The sequence below is a fragment of the Vombatus ursinus genome, unplaced genomic scaffold, assembly GCF_900497805.2.
Source record: "Vombatus ursinus unplaced genomic scaffold, bare-nosed wombat genome assembly UNPS02004704.1, whole genome shotgun sequence".
NCBI lineage: Eukaryota > Metazoa > Chordata > Mammalia > Diprotodontia > Vombatidae > Vombatus > Vombatus ursinus.
The window spans coordinates 1,470,612-1,491,935 of NW_020944482.1; the positions used below are offsets into that span (position 1 = coordinate 1,470,612).

The 21,324-nt window shown below is 35.9% G+C and overlaps 1 protein-coding gene across 2 annotated transcripts in view; it reads left to right on the plus strand.

Moving 5' to 3' along the window:
* ZSCAN9 (zinc finger and SCAN domain containing 9) overlaps positions 1-11,802 on the plus strand; it is a 15,854-nt gene extending 4,052 nt beyond the window's left edge. Inside the window, exons 3-4 of one of the 2 annotated variants that reach the window (XM_027841092.1) lie at positions 10,344-10,463; positions 10,804-11,802. In XM_027841092.1, coding sequence (XP_027696893.1) covers positions 10,344-10,463; positions 10,804-11,417 — 734 coding nt within the window. In that variant the 3' untranslated portion in view covers positions 11,418-11,802. The remainder of the gene's footprint in view (positions 1-10,343; positions 10,464-10,803) is intronic. The other variant, XM_027841101.1, reaches the window with a different exon arrangement.
* The last annotated feature ends 9,522 nt before the right edge of the window (positions 11,803-21,324 follow it).

Consider the following 21,324-nt stretch of genomic DNA (forward strand, 5'->3'; position numbering starts at 1 on the left):
TAAAATATAGGAGGAAAATATGCTTTCTGATCAGGAAGTTTCTTTGGAGGATGTCTATGAAGTAGATGTCTAGCCCTATGGAATTGATGGCTGTAAAACAGGACACTAGGGGTAATAGTGATTGAAGATTTGAGCAGGTGACAAAAAAACCCCAAGCTTGTCCTATTACTACCCCGATGCTATTTCCCTGATGGTGTCTTCTAGTATGCGGGAATCTGGGAGAAGGTGGGCTTTTAAAAGTAACAAATTGGATGGTTAGCAAGAGAAATATAAACAAGTTAATGAAACTATAGGAATAATGACTAATGAGGGTGTGATCTAATGAGAGTGATTCAGAGTATTTGACAGTTGTAGAATTCCATCTACTGGTGGAGTTTAGAGATGACTTAAAAAAGCAGCTGAATCAAGTATCCCTCTACAGGCAGACAAAATGAGAAATCTTGCACCCTTAGTGCCATAAAGATAAATTCTCTCAGGCTGTATACCCAGTTCCATGATGGAATAGCAAGGTAGGGGATGAAATTTCTAAAAGTGATGGATTTGGTGGATTGAACTTATTTCTCCTCCCCGTGACCTCTACTCCTTAATGACTGACCTGTTTCAGGTATAATGAGATCATACCTTTTCGATGAATCTTTGTCTCCTACCCCCCAAAAGCTTTCACGGCCTAGGTCGTACAAGCCTGTGCAGATCAATAGGTGAAACTTGAGTTGGAGAGGGAAAAAGCCTTAAATGTGCAAGACACTGTGCTAAATGCTTTTTACAAATATTATCTCATAACAACCCTATAAGGTAGGTGCTATTATTATCCCTCTTAGCATGACCTAGGGCCAAGCAGCAGGTCTCTGGGGAGACTATCAACCATATGTCTGAGTTACTGTGGCTTGGAAGGGTAGGAGGAGGCCTAGACATGTAAGGCACTGCTAGGTACTAGAAGCCAGCAGGAAAGAAAAAAATTTAAAAACAAACATTATAATGAATAAACACATTCAAATAAAACAAGACCATATAGTGTCAATGTCCAAAAAAAAGTATATTTCTGCATCACTTTGTCAGAAGGTATATAATATGTTTCATCATGGGTCCTATGAAGACATGGTTGGTCATTGCAGTGACCAGAGTTCTTAAGTCTTTCAAAATTATTTTTCTTTATAATGTGTCTTCCTTCTATCATTTGTTTTTCTAGTTCCGCTCACTTTACTACATCAGTTCATACTGCCCAGGATTCTCTGAAGTTGTCTCTTGTCATGTCTTATGACACAATAATCCATTTCATTCATATATCACAGTTTGTTCAGCCATTCTCTAGTTGATGAGAAGACCCTTGATTCTAGTTTTTTTCTTTCTTTCCCCCCTCCTTTTAATCCTCCTCACTCCTCTTTTAGAATCAGGAAGGTGGTTTTGCTTGAAACCATTCCCTCTCTGGTATTCTTCTACCTTCCCACCCCTTGCCTTACTCCATGCCCACTTGTTTCCCTGCTGGGTGTTTTTTAATGTATGTGTGTGTGTGTGTGTGCGCGCACGCGCGTGTGTATGTTCAATCCTGCTTTGTCCATTTCAGATAGGAATGAAGATCCTCTGTTATCTACTCCTCTTACCCCTTCCTCCATGTTTGTATACTCTTATCCTTTCCTTCATGTTTATATAATCTTCTCACACACCCCAATTATGTAAAGTAAAAAGTTACACACCCTTCTTCTTTTCAACTCTAGTGTATTCCTTTCTCATTTTCCTCTTAAAACCCACAGCACAGAACCAATCCATTCTCCCCTGTCATTTGTTTCTCTAATTTAATAAAGGTTCCCTTAGTGCCCTTTAAGCTTCTGAAGGCACTTTTGTTTTTTCTCATCCTGTTAGACTGTAGCACTGCATAATTCTATAGCCCCAAATGCTTAAAAGTCTTTTATTCTATTAAGGTCCCTCCTCCAATCCTCTCCTACCTCCCCCCACCCCCATACAGCTTTGCTGGGGAAATTATTCTTCATTGTAAGCCTATATCTTTTTTTAATGTTTAAAAAAAATTTAATTAATTAATTAATTAGCATCGTGACCTCAGAAACATGCTAGAGCCTCTCAAGAGCCAATTGTTAAATTTCCAGGATAAGCATTTACACCTCAGAAATAGGTCAACATTATAAACAGGGCTTTATTGTTTTGTTGATGGTCTCTAGAGTCTAGATTTAAGAAACTATTTTTTTAAATTTATTTTTATTTTTCAACATTAACTACCACAAGATTTTGAGTTCCAAATTTTCACCCCATCTCACCCCTCCCCCACCCCAAGATGTAAGCCTATATCTTTTAACAAAGGTGCTGTTTAACAAAGCTGTTAATTCTCTTTTCATAGTTTTCTTGCATAACTCTCATTTCTTTTCCCAATTTTCATTCTCCCATTCATATTTGATTTTTAAAATCGATTTTTTTCTCTTTTAAAAATTTCTTTCTTTCACTCCTCTGAATTCTTGTTGGGCTTGTGTTCAATCTGCATTTTTCTTTGAAGCATTGCTTATAGATGTTTTCAAATCATTGTCTTCTGAGTTTGTGTCTTGAACTTCCCTGTCATCATAGTAGTTTTTTCATGGTCAGGTTTGTACATACGAATGCTTTTCCTTTTCCTTTTATTTTTTAAATATCTTTGGGATACAGACCTAGTAGTAGTATTGCTGGTTCAAGTTCCAAATTGTTCTCCAGAATGGTTGGACCAGTTCACAAGTTCACCAATAGTGCATTAGTGTACCTAATTTTCCACATCTCCTCCAGCATTTGTCATTTTCTTTTTCTGGCCAATCTGATAGATGTGAGGTGTTACCTCAGAGTAGTTTTAATTCACATTTCTCTAATTATTAGTGATTCAAGCATTTTTCCTGACTATTGATTTCTTCTTCCACTTGCTCAATTCTGATTTTTAAGTTATTATTTTCTTCAGAGAAGCTTTGTAGCTCTTTTTTCTATTTGGCCAGTTCTGCTTTTTAAGGAATTCTTTTCTTTATTGGGCAGATAGGCGGCATAATGGATAGAGTACTGGACCTGGAGTCAGGAGGAGTCATCTTCCTGAGTTCAAATCTGACCTCAGACACTTACTAGCTGTGTGAGCCAAGGCAAGTCACTTAACTTCATTTGCCTCAGTTTCCTCATCTAGAAATTAAGCTGAAGAAGGAAATAGAAAAGAACTCCAGTATCTTTGCCAAGAAAACCCCAAATGGGGTCACAAAGAGTCAGACATGACTGAAAACAGCTGAATGACAATATTCCTATGATAAATGACAAGCACCCCCAACCACATCTTAGAAGACATAATTACAGAATTTTAAAAAGAGAATAGTATAGGTTAGAGTTACTACTAAAGGGCTCTGTAACTTATTCAACCTGAGGCTTTCTTACATTTCATAGGGGTTCTTTCCTTCCTTCTTTGAACTCTTAAATGTAGATGCCTAGTAGCAGTATCTCTGGGTCAAAGAGTAGTGATTTGGGAGAAATGGTTCAAAATTGCATACAGATTAGTTGAACCAATTCATAGCTCCAACAAATGTATTAGTGTGCCTATCCTTTCACTGTACTTTCTACAGTTGCCATTTTCCCTATTTTGCCAGTCCTTACAACTTTGGCTTTTGTTACTCAGCTTAGTCTCCCTGCTTAAAGGTAAGATTTGCCCACTCTGTGATGACCCCTAGCTGCCATTGAAATGGTCTGGAGGTAGATGTTGGTGCTGTTTTAAACCGTGATCCAGATACTTAAGAAGGAAAAAACTTTTACTAGAGAAGATTTTGCCGAAATATGTGCAGTCAGATCTGATTGAAAACCATTGAACAGCTTTCTTTGGTGGGATTTTGAACTTCATTTGGCTAATTCTGTTTTTTAAGGTGTTATTTTCTTTGGTATTTTGATGCCTCTTTTACCAGGTTCCTTTTTTGTTCTTGTTATTTGCTCATTTTCCCAGTCTATTTCTTGACTTTAAGCTTGATGTTAGAGTTGAGCTCTGCTCACCTGGGGCAAGGAGTTGGGGAGCAAGGCATAGGGTCCAAGCTGTAGGCATTTTTACCCTACTCTTTTCACAATTAGCTCTAGGAGTCTGTAAGTTTTTAATGCTTCCAAGGGGATGTGATCTGGGGATAGGTATGGTCTGGGCTCTAGTAACCAGATAGGAACTCTACTCATTTTGTTTCTTTAAATATTTTTTATTCTCCCCACCCCAATCACATGTTAAAACAATTTTTAAACTTTTTTTTAAAAAAAGTTTTGAGTTACAAATCCTATTCCTCTCTCCTTCCCTGAGATGATAAGCAATCAGATATAGGTTATAACATGTTCAATCACATAAAACATTTCCATATTAGTCATTTTATATAAGACTCGAATAAAAGAAAAAGAATGAAAGTGAAAAAAAATCATGCTTTACTCTGTATTCAAACAATATCAGTTCTTTCTCTGGAGGTAGATAGTGTGCTTCATCATTAGTCCTTTGGGATTGTCTTGGATCATTGTATTGCTGAGAATAGCCAAGTCATTCACAGTTCTTCATTAAACAATATTACTATTACTCTGTATAATGTTCTACTGGTTCTGTTCACTTCACCTTATATCAGTTCATGTAAGTCTTTCCAGGTTTTTCTGAAATCATCCTGCCTGTCATTTCCTATAGCACATTCCTTTTTAATCAATTAATTAATTAATTAATTTTTAGTTTTCAACATTCACTTCCACAAGATTTTGAGTGCCAAATTTTCTCCCCATCTCTCCCTCCCCCCACCCCAAGACGGTGTGCATTCTAAATACCCCTTCCCCCAATCTGCCCTCCTTTCTACCACACCCTTCCTTCTCTTATTCCCTTTCCCTTCTATTTTCCTGTAGGGTAGTGTAGATTTCTATATTCCATTGTCTGTATATCTTATTTCCCAGTTGCATGTTAAAACAATTTTTAACATTCATTTTTAAAACTTTAAGTTCTAATTTCTCTCCTTTTCTCCTTCCCCACCCACCCTCATTGAGAAGGCAAGCAATTCGATATAAGTTATGCATGTGTAGTCATGAAAAACACTTCTGTAATAGTCATGTTGTGAAAAACTAACTTTATTTTGCTCCATCCTATCCTGTCCCCCCCATTTATTCTATTCTCTCCTTTGACCTTGTCCTTCCTCAGATGTTTGCTTCTGATTACCCCCTACCCCAATCTGCCTTCCTTTCTATCATCTCCCCTTCTCATATCCCCTTCTCTCCTATTTTCCTGTAGGGTAACATAGATTTCCATACCCAATTGATTGTGTATGTTATTCCCTCCTTAAGCCAAATCTGATGAGAGTAAGATTCACTTATTCCCTCTCACCTCCCCCCTCTTCTCCTCCACTGTAAAAGCTTTTTCTTGTCTCTTTTATGTGAGATAATTTACCCCATTCTACCTCTCCCTTTCTCTTTCTCCCAGTATAATCCTCTCTCACCCTTTAATTTTATTTTTTAGATATCATCCCTATAGGTCAAATTTTCTATTCAGTTCTGGTCTTTTCATCAAGAATGCTTGAAAGTCCTCTATTTCATTGAATGTCCATTTTTTATACTGAAGGATTATACTCAATTTTGCCGGGTAGGTAATTCTTGGTTTTAATTCTAGCTCCTTTGATCTCCAGAATATCGTATTCTAAGACCTCCAAACCCTTAGTGTAGAAGCTGCTAAATCTTGTGTTAGCCTGATTGTGTTTCCACAATACTTGAATTGTTTCTTTCTGGCTGCTTGCAATATTTTCTCCTTGACCTGGGAACTCTGGAATTTGGTTATAATATTCCTAGGAATTTTCCTTTGGGGATTTCTTTCAGGAGGTGATCAATGGATTCTTTCAATTTCTATTTTACCCTCCGATTCTAGAGTATCAAGGCAGTTTTCCTTGATAATTCTTGAAAGATGATGTCTAAGCTCTTTTTTTGATCATGGCTTTCGGGTAGTCCAATAATTTTTAAATTATCTCTCCTGGATCTATTTTCCAGGTCAGTTGTTTTTCCAATGCAATATTTCACATTATCTTCTATTTTTTCATTCTTTTGGTTTTGTTTTATAATTTCTTGATTTCTCATAGAGTCATTGGCTTCCATTTGCTGCATTCTAATTTTTAAGGAATTATTTTCTTCAATGAGCTTTTAGACTTTCTTTTCCATTTGGCCAATTCTGCTTTTTAAGGCTTTTTTTCTCCTCATTGACTTTTTGGACCTCTTTTTCCATTTGGGTTAATCTATTTTTTAAGGTGTTACTTTCTTCAGTATTTTTTTGGGTCTCCTTTAGCAAGTCTTTGACTTGTTTTTCATGATTTTCTTGCATCACTCTCATTTCTCTTCCCAATTTTTCCTCTACTTCTCTTACTTGCTTTTCAAAATCCTTTTTGAGGTCTTTCATGGCCTGGGACTAATTCATATTTTTCTTGGAGGCTTTGGATATAGGAGCTTTGACTTTATTGTCTCCTTCCAGTTGTATGTTTTGATCTTCGTCACCAAAGCAAGATTTTTTAGTCTGAGTTTTTTTCCTCTGTTTGTTCATGTTCCCAGTCAATTATTGACTTTTAAACAATTTGTTAAGGTAGGGATCCATTTCCAGTGTGGAGAATGTACTATCCCAAGCTTTAGAGGTTTTATGCAGGTGTTTTCAGAGATACTTCTAGAGACCTGTAAGTTTCCAGTTCTTTCAAGATGGTATGATCTAAGGAGAGGTGTTTACTCTTCTTTTCTGCACTCTTTTCTGCCTTTGATCTGTGAGGAGGATTCCCTCTCCACCACCACTATAAGCTCCACCACACCAGTGCTCCTCTTTGACCCAGGACTGCAACCCAGATTTAAGGATGTTCAAAGCAAGAGAATCCTGCCTCAGCACCAGCAAAGATGTCCTTGCAATCCCCCTCTGATCAGCCCCTCGATCCACCCACTGTCTATGGGTTGAGAGTTCCAGAAGCAGCTGCTGCCCCCACAACCACCCCTGGGCTGCACCAAGACAGGGGCCAGACCACTCTCTTCTCTCACTCAGGTCCAACAGACCTTTCCTACTGACCTTCTAAGTTGTCTTTGGCATTTGTGGGTTGAGAAGTCTGGAAACCACCACACCTACCTGTGATTCAGTCTCCTGAGGCCTGCTTCAGGTTCATTAAGACCCAGTCTTTGACTGCACAGCCCACACTGCACTGTGCTCCTCTCCTGGACTGGTGCAACAACTGACCTTTTCCATCAACCATCCAGGTTGCTTTGGGCTGGAAAATTGTTTCATTTTGTCTTTTTGTGGGTTCTGCTGTTCTAGAATTTGTCTGGAGCCATTTTTTACAACTATTTGGAGGGGTTTGGGGGAGAGCTCAAGCAAGTCACTGCTTTTGCTCTGCCATCTTGGCTCTGCCCCCATCACATTCCTTTTCAACTGGAATAGCTAACATTTCTCTCTTCCCTGGAACTGTGACTTGGAAAAAGAGCCCATGCTCTCTCTCTCTGCCCTGAAACAGTAACCAGGGTCCCTACTCCCTTACAACCACAAGTGCTCCTCTCTGCCCTGGATTGGGCCCTGGAATAATGGGCAATGGAGCTGTCAAACAGTGCTTGGCCCTAAACCCAATGCCAGCTTAAGAAGTTCTCTGTAATTTCTTTCTGACCAGTTATCCAATTCCCCCATCTTCTCTGAGTGGTGAGAGCTCCCAAACTTTTGCTGTTGTGGCTGCCACCTCCAATGCCTACAACTGGTGTTGCCACTGTGCTGCACTTCTGACCATCCCCCACTGCAGCATCACAGACCTCTCTTTTCAATCTCCTAATTGTCTTGGGCTAGAAAAATTCTGACCTTCTGTTGACTATGCCACTCCAGAATTCAATTTTATGTGTTATTTTAAAGCTATTTGGAGGGAATGTCAGGATATTTTAGCTTGAATGCTCTCTCTACTCTGGCATCCTGGATTCATCCCCTATTTAAAATGTCTGAATTCATATTTATTATTCTTCTTTGTTTCATCATTACCTGGTTTAGGGATTAGGAATATATCTGTCTCATGATGGCTCTCTTGAAGCACCAAATTCTTAAAGATTATACCCATTGTCCTTACAATGGTCTCAATCTTTTACAGACTCTCTCTCTCTCTCTCTCTCTCTCTCTCTCTCTCTCTCTCTCTTTCTCTCTCTCTCTCTCTCTCTCTCTCTCTCTCTCTCTCACACACACACACAATGTTTGTAAGTAAAACCCATTCCCACTACTGAATCACCACTGATTCCCCTCTTTCTTTCCCAATATTTCAATACTTCTACCTCTTCATTTTTCCTTATAGCCATCTACTTCCTGAGAGGCTACAAAAATTTTCCCTTCATTGTATACTATTGACTTAATTAGGGCACATCACACATTCCCCTCAGTCTTCTTCCTCCCTTTTCTTTTTTTATGCACCTTCCCATTCTGTAGTTTAGTTCCATAAAAAATTTTTTTTCACTTATAGATAGGGTGTTTTAGGCTTGTACTCCATCATCACCTTTATTTAAGTTCTTTCTTCTTTTCTTGTGTCCTTTTAGAAAGAAATCTTTCAATGGTCCCTCTAGAATTATTTGTTGTTGTTGTTTTTGAACCACATAGATGTCTTTTTCTTTCTGGTTTTTTAACTTTGGAGTAATTTACTTCATTACTTCTCCTTTACTTGGTTCCTGTATTCATTCATATTGTGTTTTCATTGTCCAGGATGTTTGTTAAGAAAAAAATCTGCTCATCTGTTTGGTTTTTTTTTTTGGTAGTCTTGTTGTTTTTAAAATTTTAAAGTGTACTTAATCATAAAAAAACACAAACATTTCACTGCATAATGACAAGAAACTATAAACTATCATATAGAGAGGGTTTTTTATGTTATTGTTGAGTTGTTTCAGTGGTATCTAACTCTTCTTGACCCCATTTGGGGTTTTCTTGGCAAAGGTACTCAAGTGGTTTGCTATTTCCTTCCCCAGCTCATTTTACAGATAAGGAACTGAGGCAACCAGGGTTAAGTGACTTGCCCAGGGTCACATAGCTAGTGTCTGAGGCCAGCTTTGAACTCAGGAAGTTGAATCTGCCACTCTATCTACTGTACCACCTACCTGCCTCACTATATTATTATAACTGTTTGATGTTATTGGTCCTCTTTGAGAACAAAGGATGACCAACAACAATCTTCTGTGGGCAGTTAAGTGGATAGAGCATTGGTCTTGGAGTCAGAAAGACCTGAGTTTGAGTCTGGCCTCAGACACTTACTACCTGTGTGACCCTGAACTTAACTTTGTCTGCCACAGTTCCTCACCTATAAAACAAGCTGGAGAAGGAAAGAGCAAACTCCAGTATCTTTACTAAGAAAACCACAAAGAGTCAGACGTGACTGAAACAACTGAACAACAACGACAATATATCTACTGCATTTTAAAATTTTTATATGCAATTTTAAAATGTTTTAGGTGGGGAGGTTATATTTTACTACCCACTTGAGTAGTAGCTTGAGTAGAAGCTCTCCTTTCTAAGATGTCTGACATATTTCACTTTGTATCTCTGTATCTATCATTACGCTTCTGTTAAAAGGTGCAAGATGTTTCATGGCCTCTTCTGTACCAGAATACAGCAGTATTTTTTTGCTGTGGCAAAGAACTAGAAACAAAAATAAGTGCCCATCAATTGGGGAATGGCAGGACAAATTGTAACTAATGAATATAATGGGATATTATTGTGTCTAAGAAATAACAAATATGATGGATTCAGAGGAATATGAATAGAGGATGGACTGGTTGGGGTGAGACTTGTGGTTTGCCTGACACAAGTCTTTCTATTTCTCAGGGAAACAAACAGAAACTGAAAGGCAGCTGGAAATGTGAGACTGGATGTTAGCACTGGATAAGTAGATCTGAAAATCATCAGTATTGAGATAATAATTGAAACCATGGCAGCTGATGAGAACACCAAGTGAAATGGTATTTAAGATTTTGCCCAGGTTTCTTCTCCTCAATAACAAACTCCCAAGGTTCTCTCATCTCCTCCTATGAGTGAAACTGTAAAATGGAGTTCATAACACTTGAAGTATCTACTTCATAAGGTTTTTATGAATAGAGCACTTTGTCAGTCTTAAAAAGCTGTATCATTGTGGGTTATTGCTGAAGACTGATATTCTATAGGCACAAACATAAAATAAATTTAGAAAAAGTAAATGGAATATGTAAGTTTGTTATATCTCCTGAAAGTATATAATATGTGAAAAGTCTTATTCTTTATATTATACACAATTACCCAGTTCATTAAGTGCTTAGCAGAGTAGTGCAAGAAGGATGGAACATGCTTCCCTAACGTAGGGGTAGGCTCAAGGCAGGACTGGTCTCATTCATGGCCCATTTTTCTCCAGCATCAATATTTCCACTTTCCAAAACTGCTGTTATCTCTCAGCTGAAGGAAGGAGGAGAACCACTGTCCCTGGATCCACAGGGTGCTGAGAAAAGAGAGGTCCTAAGAGGTATCTGTACAGGTGAGTAGAAGAAAAAAATCAGTCAGATGTGAGAGAAAGATCCTTATTATTGGGATGGGGAGTGGACAACATCAGTCATGAGAGTCAAGATTAAATGCCACATTATTACATATATTTTCATTTTTGTGTAGCATTGTGGGAAGATTTCCCCTAGAGCTGCTCTACATTGAAAAGGTTCAAAGGCAGGGAATTAAAGAGTGCTGTGGCTAGAAGAGTAAACTTTCTTTACTCTTTACCTCTTTACTTCTTTACTTCAGCATTTCTGTTTGGCTTTCTACATTCCTTACCTTTACATATACACAGAGCAGGTGACATTTATATGGTTTGTTTATTGTTTCAGATGGTATGACAAGCACTGAGAACATGGAGTTGTCAATAAAGCAGGAATATAATAAGACAATGGAACCATACAGGGAGGTATCCAGTGGATTAAATTTGAATGCTCACCATGACCCCAAGTATGGAGAAATTTGTGGACATGAGGGCAGGATAGCAAAGCCATGGGAAAATCCTATAGAGGAAGGACTGTATAAATGTGATGAATGTGGAAAACACTTCACTCAAAACTCTGGCCTTATTAGACATCAAAGAATTCATACTGGAGAGAGACCTTATGAGTGTAATGAATGTGGTAAAACCTTTAGTAGGAGTTCAGGTCTTTTTAATCATCGGGGAATCCACAATATACAAAAACGTTATCAGTGTAGGGAATGTGGGAAAGCGTTCAGTCAGAGTGCAGGACTTATTCAACATCAGAGAATCCACAATGGAGAAAAACCCTATCAGTGTGGCCAGTGCAGTAAAAGCTATAGTCGGCGCTCCTTCCTTACTGAACATCAGCGAAGTCACACTGGAGAAAGACCCCATAGATGTAGTGAATGTGGGAAAAGATTCAATCGTCATTGCAACCTTATCCGTCATCAAAAAATTCACACGGTCACTGAATTAAGCTAACTCCTCCAAGCACTGTGAACAACTTTTTCAGATATCAGATAAGTAGATCTGGAGAAAGTTACATTGACAAAATAGCATTATTTATCCCATATATCTGCTTTGGAGCATATAATTCACTAGCAACCCAGGGAATGACACCTAGAGGAATGATGTGGGTTTTACAAATCACTGTTATCTCTCCTGCTCCTTTCCATCTTCCCTGTTCTTCCCCTCTTTTCCCATATTTTTTCTTGAAGTTGCCACTCCCTTCTATCCAACAAATGCAGTTGTCCTAGCAGAAGATCTGGCCTTTTGAAAAATCAGTATTTGTGCCATATGTACAAAAATATTTATAGCAGCTCTTTTTGTGGTGGCAAAGAATTGGAAATTGAGGGGATGTCCATCAGTTGGGGAATGGCTGAACAAGTTGTGGTATATGAATGTAATAGAATACTATTGTGCTATAAGAAATGATGAGCAGGCAGACTTTAGAAAAACCAGGAAAGACTTAAATGAACTGATGCTCAGTGAAGTGAACCGAACCAGGAAAACATTATACACAGCAACAGCCACAATGTGCAATGACTAACTTTGACAGACTCATCTCCTCTCAGCAATGCAAGGATCCAAGACAACTCCAGAGGACTCATGACGGAAAATGCTGTCCACATCCAGAAAAAAAACTGTGGAGTCTGAATGCAGATCGAAATACATTGTTTGATTTCTCTTTTTTTCTCTTTTTGTTTGTTTGTTTCTTCTTTCTCATGCTTCCTCCCATTGGTTCCAATTCTACAACATGACTAAGATGAAAATAGGTTCAATATGAATGTGTATGTAGAGCCTATATCAGATTGCATGCTGTCTTGGGGTGAGGGAGGGGAGAGATAGGGAGAAAATTTGGAACTCAAAATTTTATGGAAGTGAATGTTGAAAACTAAGAATAAACAAATAAACACATTTAAAAAATTAGTATTTGTGTTTGATTTCTAAAACCACAGGTTCTGCTCAAACCTAGTGACATTGCCCAACTGTCTTTCCTGAGATTCATCTCGAATGAATCAATTGTCCTCTCTGGACCACAGTTCTTTCATTAGTAAGAGACTTCTAAGGTTTCTTCTAGTTGTGACAGTTTTTTTTTTTGTGAGTCTAAGTAATCTAAATATACTGTTAATATTCTCCAAGGAAAGTGCAAAAAATTCCTCAGCTCTAGCAGCTACATGTTAGACACTTCCCTAGGCATTTTCTTTTGTTATGATAACTTCATTGATTCTATTGTAGTGTAATAACATTTCCCCAATTAACATAAAACTTCAGAAGTGTTTTTAGTCTAATTTTAATAATACCTAGATAGAAAGGTCCTCAGATGTTATTCAGTTCGACAAACATACTTTTAAAATTTTACAGAGGTAATTTACCCCAATCCAAATACCTATGGGTTATGTTAGAGAGTAGATCAACATTTAGGTGTTGAAATGAATGGATGAGAATATCAATGGATGTTGGACAAAAGATGAAGGAGAATTTACTATATCTGACATTAGGGTATTCTATATACATCCTCCATTATCATTAAGACTCACTGATACTGGGGAAAAAAATGCCCTACAGAATAATGGATCAATGAAAGAGAACAAGGATCCCAAAAGTAGAACCAAGCAAACATAAAATACTGGTATTTAATAAACTAATGATAATAAATATGGGTTAAAGATTAATTTAAAATTCTTTTACTAGATAGCAATGTAGTAAAAAAAAATAGAAATAACTTGTATTTTAAGCTAGAAAGAAGCTCATTGGTTCCAAACCTCTTAATTTTACAGATAAGGAAAATAAACTAACGAAGTGAAGTAATTTGTCCAACGTAACTAAGTGGCAAAGCCAAGGATGGAACCAAAGTTCTCTGACTCCATATCCACTTTCCCCACCACTCTTCTGTTTTAGATTTTACCTCAAAACATATAATCATTTAACTTTTTGGTGGATCAAAAAAGAACAATATTTTAAGTACCTATTTTTGTGCAGGATCACTGTGTGGTGCTTGGGACATAAAGACAGGATGAAATATCCCTCAAGGAATTCTACATACAATATCTAGTTCAACTCTATCTGAAGCAACATACTATTCCTAAAAAGTTCCAATGATGGGGCAATTAGTACACCCCAAAGCAGCTCTTATTTTTGGGAAGCTCTTCCTTATATTGAACCTGTAACTGCCACATGTTTGTTCTAGTTCTGTTCTCTTGTACAAGCAGAGTAAGTTCATTTCCCATGTGACAATTCTATACATATTTGTTCCCCTACATATTGTCTTCTCCGAACTAAACATCTCAAATAACTTCAACTGATCCTTATTTGACTAAAATATCATATGACTCAAATACTGTACATAGAAATTTTTTCATGCTTATCTTGAGTATAGGACCCTATCAAAATAGGCTCACCAGCCAAGTAAAACTGCTATAAAAAAATGGGATGTTTTAAACTACTCATTTTAATCCTTCCAGGTCTGCTAGATGCAATGACATTCTCTCTAGGTCTATAGAAAAGAGATGAATCCTCTCATGCTATACAAATCCTCCAGAAGATTTCTATATAGATTTACTTAATAGGTGAAAGAATATGACTTATTTGCTCATCAAACAGTTATAGATGACAAATACCATTTACATAGCTGTCAAGGTAGTACAAATAGGAGCAATTACCCTGAGCCCTATGCTTTGAGTCCAGGAAAGATTTTACATAATGTCACAGCTAAAAGAACCCCCAGAGACTACACTTGAACAAAAATCCCTTCAGCAAGACCAGCAAGTCCAACCTTTGTTGATAACTTCCAATAAAGGGGAACCTTCTACTACCCACACAGCCAATTTCCACTTTTTAATAGCTATGTAAGGAAGTTTTTCTTTACATCAAGCCTAAATCTGCACCTTTGTAATTTTTACTGCATATCTCTTCTCTGTGGCTAAGCAGAACTCTCTTCCATTTAACAGCCCTTCAGAAACCTAAAGAATTTGTGGTGTACATCATGACTTTTCTCCAGAGTAAATTCCCTCCTTTCTTTCTGAGATCCTGAAATGGCACATTCTGTAGTTTTCTCACTGTCCTGGTTGCTTTCTTTCAAATGTACTCCAGCTTGTCTAAGTCTTTTATAAAATGTATTACTCAGAACTGCATAGAATACATTAGATGTATATGCATACACATATACACATGCATAAATGTAAGCTCCTTGAGGGCAGAGTGTTTGATTTTTGTCTTTGTATCCATAGTGTATGGGATAGTTTCTACAAGCACAGAAGGTACATAATAAATCTTGTTGATTGATACAACCTGAGTAGGACAAAGTATAGTGGAATTATTATTGCCCTCATTCTAGACATGATTTCTCTTTTAATGTAACATAGTATTAGCTTCTTTTAGCTGCCATGTTATACTGTTAATTTAAATTAAGCTTAGCAACTACTTAAATCTCCAGATTTATTTTCAGAAATTTTTGTTCAACCATGCCTTCCCTTTCCTATTTTTTTTTAAAACTCAAGCATAGACCTTTATATTTATTCCTATTAAATTTCATCTTATTAGTTTTGACTCATTCTTTTCACTTGTCTAGATCTTTTTGGATCCAGATACTCATTTTATCCATTCCAGTTCTGTGTCATCTGCAGATTTAATAAGTATGTAATATCATGTCTTCATCAAAGTTATCTCTAAAAATGTTAAATTGAACAGAGAGGTAATTTGGCAAAGTAAATAAAGTGTTGAACTTAAATTAAGAAGAAAGATTTGAATCCAGATTTTCACTTTTCCTATTAAGACCTATTAACATCTATTTAACTTCTATTAATATTAATTGCCTACTCTTCTATTTGGCCATAGAAAAGTCATTTAACCTTTTTGAGACTCACTTTCCTCAGCTGCAAAATGTTGGAAAGAGATTGGGGAAGCAGATGTCACCTAAACTTCACTTTTAATTGAAATGGACAAAGCAAAATAGAATACACAGACATTCTAAAACAATACACAGTCTGGTGCAGAAATACACTTAACATAGAAATAGATAATTAAAAGGGCAGAGAGACAGGAATAAGAGGGAGGGTATATTAAGAGAGGAATTAATGATAAGTAAAACAAATCTAGCCATGGAGGGCAAATAACAAAAGTGGTTTAAAAAGGAAAGAAAAGATTAAAAAAAAAAAAAGACAAGAACCTGGGTAAAGAGAAGATAAGCAGAAGAGTGGAGTTAGATTGCATCAAATATAGATCACTAGTACTGAGCACACTCCTCACTCACCACCTTCCTTTTCTTTATAGATGAGTAGGGAGCATAGAGAATGCAAAGTATAAGAGTATAAGATTGAGGGAAGTATTCAATTAAAAATCTTAACTCTGAATGTGAATGGGATTAATTCACTCATAAAACAGAAGAGATTAGATTGGTAAGCAGAATCCAACAATATGTTATTTTCAAGAAACACAATTGAAACATAAAAATTCACATAAGGGTGTTATGGAGATGGCTCTAAAGCCCTCTTAGTTAAGTTTTGATATTGGGAAAAAATGAGGCTTTCTTGAATCACTGAATATTTACCAGAGGAGATTCATTTTGCCCTAACACATTAAAGATACAGTGGCACCTAAGTTCTAACTTTGGTAGACACGGCCTCTCTCACTTTCTCATGGAAACATGCCTAATCAACAGGTCTATAGAATATGATAACTTAGGCAGTCCTAGGCATCTACCATGTCTAAGAGGCCCCAAGTCAGCATGACTTTGGCTTTTTATTGTCCTTAGGTCAGGAACCTGCATCAGAGTAGCTGTGGCCAGTCAAGTTTCCTGGGCAGGTGGGCGATGGAGGTGGGGAGGGAGCTTCAAAACCTGACAAGAGAAGCCACTAGAGAAGCTGGAGCCAAAGGAAGTCATGTGTGCAAGTTGTGTGTGGGGAGAAAGCTGTATCAGGGTGAGGGAAGCTGTGTTGGGAAACTGATATCCTGACAAAGGGACTGGAGCAAGCTTATTATACTTAAGGTGAACTCAAAAAAGCAATGGTATCAATCATGATCTTAGACAAGGAAACAGTAAAAATAACCTCAATTAAAAGATACATTATGTTTAAATGCACCGTAGAAAATGAAATTAATATCAATGCTTTTATATCTTATATGTACATAAAATGTACTAAATAGTATAGCATCTAAATACTTAATACTTTAATACTTAAAGGAAAAACTAAATGACTTATAAGGAAAAATAGAGAGTAAAACTATAATAACTGAGAACTTATATGTAACCCTGTCAAATCTAGACAAATCTAACAAAAATATAAACAAGAAAGTTAATGATCTAAAAACAGAATTTTAGAGAAGTTATGTATGATGGCTCTCTGGTGAATGCTGAATGGAAATAGAAAGCAATATTCTTACTTCTCAGCTGTTCATGACATGTTTATACAAATTGTAACAGAGGTTCCCAAAGTGAGTGATACTGCCTCCTGGGGGGTGCTGGAATTGTCCAAGGTGGGGGGCAGCAGCAGCTTCAGGTGAAATTGGGGGGCATTGAATAAAAATAAGGAAGCAGTGGAAGCATAAGGAAAGAAGAGAAGAAAATTTTGAAAAGCCATTCATATATATTTCATCTATTTTGTGTACCAAAGTTAAAGTAATAGTGATTACATTATTTTCCAAATAAACACACAAAATACAAGTTATAACTGATCAGTGGTCAAGTTTACTGATAGGTCTTAACAAGCAAGTGCTGGCAGGTGAGCATGTCATGCATTATCAGAAAGTCCAGCATGAATTGGCAGTAATATGTGCATGTAATGACTTGTTTGCAATATGATACATGACACAATATTGAGTCATCAAAATTTCAATGCAGGTAAAAAACTCAAATTTACACTAAATTATTAAATTTAAGATATGTTATTTAAAAGATACTTTATATTTTTTGAAATGATGTAAATTTAAAAAAAAACATTAAAGGGTTAAAAAAAAAGTAGATTTCCAGGGGGTGCTGAATAATTTTTTTTTTTAAAAAGGGGATGGTAGGCCAAGTTTCGGAACCTCTGATTTAGAACATAAATGAAATGAAGAAATGAAGAAAAGTAGTAATATGAAAAACCTTTTATTGACCACAACACAAGAAAAATTGTATTAAATAATTTGAAGACAGAATAAAAATTAATTGGAGATTAAATAATTTTATCCTAAAGAACAAGTCATAGAATTAATAAGTAATTTCATCAAAGAAAAGAACAGTAATGAAAAAACATGCCAAAACTTTTTAGGATTCATTTCTTAGGGGGAAATTTGATTCTATACATTTCTATCAACAAAAAATAGAATAAATAAATGAATTGCTCATGCATCTAAAAAAATCATGAAAGCAACAAATGAAAAACAACTAAACACCAAAATAAAAATTGTCAATATCAACAAAAGAGATTAACAAAAACTAGTCATTTTTTAATCAATAAACCATAAATTATTGGATTAAAAATAGAAAGGGGAAAACCAAATTTCCAGTATCAATAAAGGAAAAAAGGATGATTCACAACAAATGAAGAAATGAAAGAAATTATTGCAAGATTTTTTTTGTCCAACAAAACTGAAAATTTAAATGAAATGAATAGTTACAAAAGATACAGAACTAGGTAATCCAATCTTAGAAAAAAGAAATTAAGTAAGCCACAAATGAATTATCCAAAGGAGAGAAAAATCATATCCAGGATCAGATGAATTTACAAGTGAATTCTATCAAACACACAAAGAAAAATTCATTCTAATATTATTTAAACTGTTTATGAAAGTAGAAAAGAGAAAAGATCCTTCCAATTTCTTCTATAATACATAGAATATATCCTCATGTCTAAACCAGTCAGAGAAAATAAACTATAGACCAAAATCCATAATGAATATTAATGTAAAATTTTAAAATAAAATATGTACAAACACTAACAACGCAAAAAGATTATACATTTTAAAACAAGATTGCATTTGTATCAGGAAAGAAAACTATATAGGCCAGCTACATAACAAAACAATAAAAATCACATAATCATATAAGTAAGTGGAGAAATGGTTTTCATATTCTACCCATTTCTATTAAAATAATTTTAAAAACATAAGAATAAATAGGCTTTTTCTTAATATGGTAACTAGTATTGCCAAATCAAGAGCCAGTTTCATATGTAATGGGGGAAAAGTAGAAGTCTTTCCAATTAAATCAGCCAGGATGTTCATTTGTCAACATTATTATTTGTTATAGTGCCAGAAATGCTCACTATAGCATTAAGATAAAAAAAATTAATCAAAGGAATTAGCATAGGCAAAGAAAACAAAATGATCACTTTTTGTAGAGCTGAATATCTACAGAGAGAACACATTCAAAAGTCAACTTAAAATTAATTGAAACAATGACTTGAACAAAGTATCAGGATAAAATAAACTTATACAAATTATCAGCCATTCTTTCTATTACCAACAAAAGCCAACTGGAAGAAATAGAAAGAGATGTTTCATTCAAAATAACTATAAAACGTAGAAAATATTTGGGAGTCTTACTAACTGCTAATGCATAAACATTTATGGTCCTTCATTCTCAAAGAGGACCAAAATGACATCACTATGTTAGAGTCAAGTTACAGTGTGTCCGACTCTGGATGATCAGACCAACATGAGCTTGGAACGCTCTACCACAGGTAAGGCACAGGTAACCTATATGGGGTGGATTCTCTAAATTTGTGCATCTCACATTTCATTTGAGCTACTTCAATTCTGCTTTGTGGAATTTGAAAGGCATAAACAATAAACTATATGAATACATCTACAAAATTTTCTTTACAAAAACAAAGGCTAACCTGAAAATTGGAGAGATATACATTTCTCATGATTGGGTTGGACCAGTGTAATAGTAGTAGTAGTACTAGTGGTAGTAGTAGCAGTAGTGGTAGTACTAGTAGTAGTAGTAGTAGTAGTAATAGTAGTAGTAGTAGTAGTAGCGGTAGTGGTAGTAGTAGTAGTAGTAGTAATACCTAATTTAATTTCCTTATCAGTACTTTACCATTCAAACTATCTATGGAGCATATTGTGGAACTGAAAAAAATAACAAAATTCATGTAAGAGAACAAATGGTCAAGCATCTAAAGGGAAATAATTTGATAAAGTGGAAATAAAGGGATCCTAACAGTGCCAGATCTCAAATTAGACTAACTGTAATCATCAAAACTATTTGACATAGAATAAAAAATAGGAAATTCTTCTATTCTATTAAAAAAAAAAGAAGTGAAATAACATTGTAGCTTGGTCCCTAACTTCTTGGGCAAAGATTCACTATTTGACAAAAACTGTTGGGAAAATCACAAAATAGTACATCAAAAAATGGGTCTAGATAAACATCTCACCCCATATAGCAAGATAAAGTTATAAATGAATATGTGACTTTGATATAAATGATTTATACGACTCATATATGTACCTTTAAAATAAAACATCATAAACAAATTTGCAGAACAGAGAAGAAATGTCTATTGTAACTAGGGATAATGGAAGAGTTCATCACCAAAAGGGACAGAAGATAAAATGGACAATTTGGATTACACAAAAATGAAAAGGTTTTGCACAAACAAAATCAGTAATTAAAATTAAAAGGGAAATGTTAAGTGGGTTCTGGTTTCTAATCCATTCTACTATCCTTTTCTATTTTATGGATACTGTTCAGTCATTTTCAGTTGTGCCCAACCCTTCATGACCTCATTTGGGATTTTCTTGGCAAAGATACTGGAATGGTTTGCCATTTCCTTCACCAGCTCATTTTATAGATGAGGAAACTGAGGCAAACAGGGTTAATTGACTTACCCACAGTCACATACCTAGTAAGTATCTGAGGCCAGATTTGAAAACAGGGAGATGAGTCTTCCTGACTCCAGGCCCAACACTCTATTCACCATGCCTTCTAGCTTCCCCTTTATGGGTGACTTCATCCTATTTACATTTACTGTTATGATTGCTAACTCATCCTTCTCTTCTATTTATCCTTCTCTTATTTAACCCTGTCTCCTCCTCCAAAGTCTGTTTTGCTTCTGATCACTGTCTCCTTTAATCTATCTACTCCTCCTCCTTTTCTCTACCCTCTTCTTCTCCTACTTCCCTGTTGCATATGATGAATTTCTATACTCAACTGTGTGTATGTATGTATGTATGTATGTATATAAAATATATAATATACATATATAATATATGTATATTGTGTATGTGTGTATATGTATAAATGTGTGTGCATATATACATATGCACACACATATATATATATATTCTTCCCTCTTTGAATGAGTTCAAATGAGACTGAGGTTCAAGCTCATCATCATTTCCTTTCTGTAAAAACTCTTCTTTGTAGAGCCTCTATTGTATAAGATAATATTCCCTATTCTTCCGCTCACTTCCCCCTTCTCCTAGTACATCCCTCTTTCTCACCCTTCCATTTTTCTTTTGAGATCATCGCAACATAGTAGATTCACACCCAGACCCTAAATAGGCTAGGCAGACTCCTTCTAACTGCCCTAATGATGATAAAGTTCTTAGTGGTTACATGTATCATCTTCCCACATTGGAATGTAATTGATTTAACCTTGTTAAGTTCCATATGATTTCTCTTTCATGTTTACCTTTTTATGCATCTCTTAAGTCTTATGTCTGAACGTCAAATTTTCTATTCAGCTCTGGTCTTTTCATCAGGAATGCTTGAAAGTCTTCTATTTTATTAAATAAGTGTTTTTGTCCCATAGGATTATACTCAGTTTTGCTGGGTAGGTCATGCTTGGTTGTGATCCTAGCTGCTCTGCCTTCCAGAATATCATATTGAGTCCTCTACTTCTTTATAATGGTAGATGCTAAATCTTGTGTGTCCTTATGGTATTTGAATTATATCTTT